The following is a 6790-nucleotide window of genomic DNA, read 5'->3' as shown; positions in this document are numbered from 1 at the left end:
AAGGTTAAATGATTTTTTTTCTAACTGTTTTAGCAAATGACAGGAAGAATTTAAACGATGAAAATTTGTGTTCGAATACCTATTGTTCATCTAAAAGGATAAAAGTAAAAGAAAAAATGCTGCATAACAGAAACCAAAGGTTCTTATAATTTTATTTATTAATTAATTTTAAAATCGCCATTATTAATACTTTAATGTAATTTATTATCTTATTTTTGTTATTAGTTTGAAATTGATTTTTGAATCAATGTATTTTCAAATACTAAAAAAAAAAAAAAAAAAAATTGCAAATCATAATGATAATTTCTAAGTGTTTAAATAAATATTTGACGAGAATGTTTTATTGACGATTTTCCGAACACTTTAAGTAATAAATGAACTTAAATCTTTTGAAGGTCGTTTACTATACTCAGTTTTACTATCAGCTTCAATAAATGTTTTATATAACTCTAAATCATATGTTTTTATTTGCATTTAAATTTTATACTTGAAAATGTCGGCAGTTATTGTTTGCAAAAAATTAAATATTATATGTAGCATTTTCAGGTAACTACTACCTATTGCATCTGCTTATTTTTTTTAAATATTTATTTAATATTATTTATTATGCTTATTCTTTCAATTTAAAGTTTAGTCGTCATTTTTATTTGATTTATAAATTTTTTTTTTAAATAATTCATTTGTTTTTGCCTCATAAGAACTTTAACATTTTACACATAAATTTTACCTTAGGCTGTCTTTAATTATTATTTACTTGATCGACTTTTTTTTACAGGAATTTTACCTCGACAAGCAATAGTGCCAACGAAGTAGTACCACTAAAAGAAGTAAAAAGATTTATTATTGATTGTTTAAAAGCAGTAAATACAAATTTGAGGAATGCTGAACAATTGGCTGATGTTTTAGTTGCAGCAGATTACAGGGGTCATTACAGCCATGGATTAAACAGGATCGGTTATTTCTTTAATAAATAATTTTTTCAATGCTATAATTGTGAAAATAATAATTGTGAGGATTTGATTTATTTATTTTTAGAAATTTATGTAAATGACATTAAAGGAAATGTATGCAACCAAAATTCCGTACCAAAAATATTAAAAGAAACAGTTGCCACGGCTTGGGTTGATGGACAAAGTGGACTCGGACCCGTTGTCGGAAATTTTTGTACGGATTTGGCCGTGGAAAAAGCAAAAAATGTTGGAATCGGATGGGTCGTAGCAAAAAGTAATTTTTTTTTCTATAAAAATTATTTTATCTGTTATTTATTTATTTATTTAAAAAATTAAGTAAATTATTTACCATTAATTCCCATAAAAAATTGCTCCGTGATTGTGTCCTTTAGATTTTTATAATTAGTTGTCAAATCTTAACCTTGATATAAACAACTAAAAGTTTTCATTTTTTAAAAAAATTGATGAATTTTCCTATTTATAATTTTATATTTAATCAATGGATTATTTTACACGTTAAAAAAAATTTTTTTTTTTTTTTTCAGATTCTAATCACTACGGAATTGCTGGATGGTACACTAAAAGAGCTTCTGATAATAATATGATTGTAAGTAAAGAGTACTTTTAACAAAAAAAAATTTAAATATTAAATTGTTTTTAATTTGAAAATGATTGTTTTAGGGTATGAGTTTTACTAACACTTCTCCATTTCTTTGTCCAACTAGAGCTAAAGAGGTTGGTAATTCGTAATCGATATGCAAACAAAAAAAAGTTTATATATATATTTTTAATTTTTTTTTTTTTTAAATTATTACCGTTAAATTTATTATTTACTTAAGGCCGCTCTTGGTACGAATCCTATATCAGTTGCTGCTCCTGGGATATCAGATGACAGGTTTTTACTTGACATGGCCACAACTGCTGTTGCCGTAGGAAAGGTATACTTCTCAGCTTTATTTGAATACAAATAAAAGAATGTGTAATAAAGGAGTTTTAAATAATTTTTTTTTTAATTAAATAGATAGAAATTCAAAATCGAAAAAATGAACCCATTCCGGAAGGTTGGGCAGCAGATGAAAATGGACAGCCAACATTAAATGCAAGTGTCGCACAAAAAGCACGAAGGTTGATGCCTCTCGGTGGATCCGAACTTACATCAGGATATAAAGGTTACGGTTTATGCCAAATGGTCGAAGTATTTTGTGGAATTTTAGCCGGAGCGAATTATGGTCCGAAAATCAGAAAATGGGGAGATACAAATTCTTTAGCTAACCTCGGACAATGCTTTGTCGCAATTAATCCAGAATGTTTTGCTCCAGGATTTAAAGACAGGGTTTCAGATTTAAATAATATTCTTCGAAACTTAAGTCCTGCAGATTCTAAAAAACCCGTTTTGGTGGCTGGAGACCCTGAAAAATTTCGAATGAAATTAGTTGATAAAGAAGGTGGTATAAGGTACCACGTAAATCAAATTAAAGCCGCGGTAATTTCAGATAAACAAATTATTTTCATAAAAAAATTATTACGCTCATTGTAATTTAATGTTTTTTTTTTTTTTTTTTTTTTTTTTTCAGAATGACTTGGCAAAAAATCTTAATGTTGATCCTTTAAAAATGGAACCTATCAGAATTTCAGAATAAAATCAAAAAATTATAAGGTATTATTTATTTTAATCCAAAGTATCGTTTTTTTTTAATATTATTATTTTATAATTTAATAATTACTTAAACGTGGCTGTAAAATAGTGAATATTTAGTAGATTTAAATTAAAAAATGTCCAACCGATTTTACTCATTTTTTTTTTTGGAATGGAATTGTGTTCTTAATTAGTACACAAAAAAAATCAAAAACTTTTTTTATTATTATTATCTCATGAAATGCTTATTGAAAATTACTACTTTATTTGTTATTATGGTTTTATAGGTAAAAAATCAAAAAATGACGGCATATACTGTAAAGAAAAAAAATTAATTTAACTTTATTATTATTTTGTATTTTTACAATTAGAAATAGAATAACACTCATAGCCTACAAGATTTTAATTATTAATAATAAAAACGGAATTTTTTAAATTTGTTGTAGTAATAATTTCTTTTTTTTAAATATTTCAAATAAAAACTGAAAATTAGATATGAAATTAATTAAGTACAAAATGAATAGAAATTATCTTTATCACATAACCGAAAAAATATTTATCTTTGATTATTGTGAAAAAAAAAAAATTTTTTTGTTGTTGACAGCTTGTTCACACTATATTATTAAGCAAAACACTAAATTATTTTTTTATTTTCTACATTCAACCTCTTTGTTAATATTTAAAAAAAAAAACTAAAACTTTTTTTTTTTTTGAACAATTATATGAGTTTGGGTTGAAAAATAAATTGGTTTTCTGTTAGTATACTTTTCGAACAAAAAAAAAAAAAAAAAAAGAAAACAATTATTAGCTAAATATAGTCGTCACCCTTCAATTTAATTGCGGCCTCATACGAAGGTAATTCATCATCTGAACATCGTATTGTTTTCTTTGTTTTCGTATTATCTGGTGATGATGAACATTTTTTTAACATTTCTAAATTATCTCTTATGTTAACTTTAACGACGGATTCATATGCAGGAGGAGGACTTGGCGTTGGGGGCAAATATATTCCTGTAATTTCTTCCTAAAAACATTAAATTTAAAATAAATTATAAAATCCTTATTTAAAAAAAAAAAATTAATAAAACCCGTTTTATACATTTCACTTAAATATTTTTACAAATGCATTTAATAAACATCATTCGAAAACAAAAAAAAAAAAAAAAAATTTTTTTATAATAAACAATCGTTTATAAAAAACGACATATTGTTTCTTAAATTAAGAATAAAATGAGTCTAATTATTAATATTGATTTTTTTTAAATGGAAAATTTGTCGTTTAATTAAATTGGGTCAATTAGCAAAATTCTAATTTTCTTATACTCGTATTCATGTATATATATATGATAAAATCATGAATTTAATAATCAAGTTTTTTTTGGACAATCAAATTGAAATCGAATATATAAAGATGTTTAATTATTAAATTTAATACACAAAATAATGATAATAATAATAGAATTGTCGGGGTAGTTGGGAGAATGTTTATAAAATAAAAATTAATTAAATGGAATTTACAGGGAGTTTCTAAAAAAAATTTTTTTCTTTAAAAATTATTTTTAAGTAATTTAATTTTTTCGAAAGTTTTTCCTCATTAATTTAATTTCTTTTTTTCTTTTCAGATAGTTTCAATGAATAAAATTATTACATATATTTTTGGAAGCAACGTTTATACAAAAAAAAAAAAAAAAAATAGGAACGACGAGGAAGCCATGATGACGACATGCTTGTCGTACATTCAAATCCTTTAATTCTTTTTTCAATAAAAAAAAAAAAAATAAGAAGAAAAAAACCGACCAACGCAGACAGTCAATGAAAACCAAAATGGAAAAAATTTATTTTATAAAAATATTTCATTTAATTGTATGATGGAAAACTACACAAGTCGAACGAATTATCTTATGTAAAGGTAAATTTCATTTTATTTATTTTTTTTTCCACGTTTACCGGTTCTTAGACAAAAAAAAAAAAAAATAAAAAATAAAATTTAACGGTTTAAAAATATAAAATCTAACCTGGCCACTTAAAGTGAAAACTTCTAAATTTTCTTCCGACCACGGAAGAGTGTGTAATGAAACGGATCCTGTTGTTGATTTTAATTTTCTATGAAGAAATAAACACAAACCGACGATAAGCAAACTTAAAGTAATCATCATTGACCTAAAACATTATTATAAATCATAATTTATTTAAATAATTAAATGATTGTAAATAAGTTTGTGCGGAATTATTAACCAACTCTATCATACTTTTTCATAAATGCTTTTTTTTTTTCTAATGAAATTAATTTAATGCTATTAAATGAAATCGAACTTGAAAGGTTCACTAACTTAAAAATAGAATTTTTATTTTTCATATAAGGTAAGTAGAGAATAATATATTTACATATGAAAATGGTTTGTTTTACTTTAATAATTTGCCCATAGAAAATGATGGTTTATAAATTAATAATATTCCGTTTTATTTTTATAAAAAAAAAAAAAAAAACCAAAGTTAGTCTGAACATAAAAAAACCCTTTATAATATTATTATTAATTATTTTAAATTATTTATTATTTGTTATTGCGTTAAACTTTTCATTATTTGCGCAGCGAAATATATATTAATGAAAAAATTTTCTAACAATTTCCTAATTCCATTTATTTCACAAATAATATTATGTATATATATTTTTTATTTAAAAAATGAAATGGTTTAATTTGCAATCAGTAATAAATAAAAATTTATTTAAGGAATTTAAATGTTAGAAAAAAAATATATTATTAATATTTGAAAATATTTACCCTGCTAAAAGAGTATTAACTTCCGTGTGGTATATACCAGAATTGGGAATAGGAGTCCCAATTGATTTTGATTCTGATTTTCTTGTTGTTCTGTTAACAAGTAAATTGTGTGTTTGAATGGAAGCCATTATTGCTGTTCTTTGCGACGATGAACCCATATAGAAATTTTCCTTCTTTATTTTACAAATCCTAAATTTTTTTTTTTTTTTCAATATTTCCGATATACGATATTCAAAAAATAGGTATAAAATTTTCAAAGATCGATTTAAAAAAAAAAAAAAAAATTTTTTTTAATCAATAAAATAAAAAACTTTTTTTTTTTTTTTTTTTTTTTTTTTTAAGAATATATATATATTCAGAAAAATCGTTTTTTTTTTTTAAAGTTTTGTATTCGTGACTATGACAACTTAGTAAAAAAACGCAAGCGCTTAAATATTACTTTTTTTTTTTTTTTTTATTAATTTTTACCGGTTTCACCGAAATCAGCTTACCAAAAAAAAAAAGGAAAAAAAAAATTTTTTTGTGACTAAAATTTTTTGCTTATATATAAAATGATTAAATGAAAAAAATGTTTACCGATAGAAATTTTCTTCATAATTTCTAATATTCTTAAATCAATTGAAATTTATAAATCATTTATGTATATATATTTTGTTTCATATAATAATTCCCTTATAAAATTATTATTAAAAATTATTATTATTTTTGATCGCATATTAATTAAAATATAAAAATCTTATTTAATTGCTTTAATCTTTATACCAAAAAATTTAATTTAACTTAATTTAAGCCAAAATTAATAAAACGATGAAAAAAATTCAATTGAAGATTTTAAATTTTATTATTTGATTTTGACTCATTATGGATAAAACGTTTATTCCTGTATTTATTTAACTTAAAATTTTTAATTTCATAAAAAATTAAATTTAATAAATGTGCCTTATATAAAAATTGTTTAGACAAACGTTAGAATTGTAATTAAAATTTCATTTTAAGACATAATTTCAATAAAAAAGAAAAAATTGTCTTCTTCTACACAATTATTTATTTTTCAGTTTTATAATTGTCGACACTGTCTCGTGGACCCAGCTTAAAATGGTAAGTTATTATTTTTTAAAACTTTTTTTTACATTTTATTCATTTGAAGTACTTTACGTTCTTTAATTATACGACTTTTTGTGCATTTTGAATTTTCTTTTTCTTCTTTTTTTTTAGATTTTTGTAATTGTGTAAAAGTTTAATAGATTACCTTTTTGCGTGTTTTTAGCTTTCATATTCCTTTTTTGAGTTTTTTTTTCAGCATGGGAGTTTAGGTTGAAATGCAGGTTAAACTCCCGCGAGCGTCCCTCTCTCCGAAAAAGAACACAGAAAAAAAAATGCTCAAAATGGTATTGATATATGATATCTGAATCATTATCATT

General features: G+C 23.0%; 2 protein-coding genes across 2 annotated transcripts; one reads left to right on the top strand and one right to left on the bottom strand.

The window, feature by feature from the left end:
• Window positions 1-493: 493 nt before the first annotated feature.
• Window positions 494-2590, top strand: Phum_PHUM377890 (malate dehydrogenase, putative; the record flags this gene model as incomplete). Its single annotated transcript, XM_002428328.1, has 8 exons — window positions 494-546; window positions 776-954; window positions 1036-1224; window positions 1496-1557; window positions 1632-1685; window positions 1790-1888; window positions 1972-2433; window positions 2525-2590. The coding sequence occupies 8 exons, from the start codon at window positions 494-496 to the stop codon at window positions 2588-2590; spliced, it is 1164 nt and encodes a 387-aa protein (XP_002428373.1).
• Window positions 2591-3394: 804 nt separating this feature from the next.
• Phum_PHUM377880 (uncharacterized protein) lies at window positions 3395-4742 on the bottom strand (the record flags this gene model as incomplete). Its single annotated transcript, XM_002428327.1, has 2 exons — window positions 3395-3610; window positions 4602-4742. 2 exons carry the CDS (start codon window positions 4740-4742, stop codon window positions 3395-3397), a joined length of 357 nt encoding a protein of 118 aa, XP_002428372.1.
• Window positions 4743-6790: the final 2048 nt, after the last annotated feature.

This window comes from Pediculus humanus, genomic scaffold (assembly GCF_000006295.1).
Source record: "Pediculus humanus corporis 1103172107855 genomic scaffold, whole genome shotgun sequence".
In the NCBI taxonomy this organism is placed as follows: Eukaryota; Metazoa; Arthropoda; class Insecta; order Psocodea; family Pediculidae; genus Pediculus; species Pediculus humanus.
This window is presented reverse-complemented; position numbering and strand designations above follow the sequence as displayed.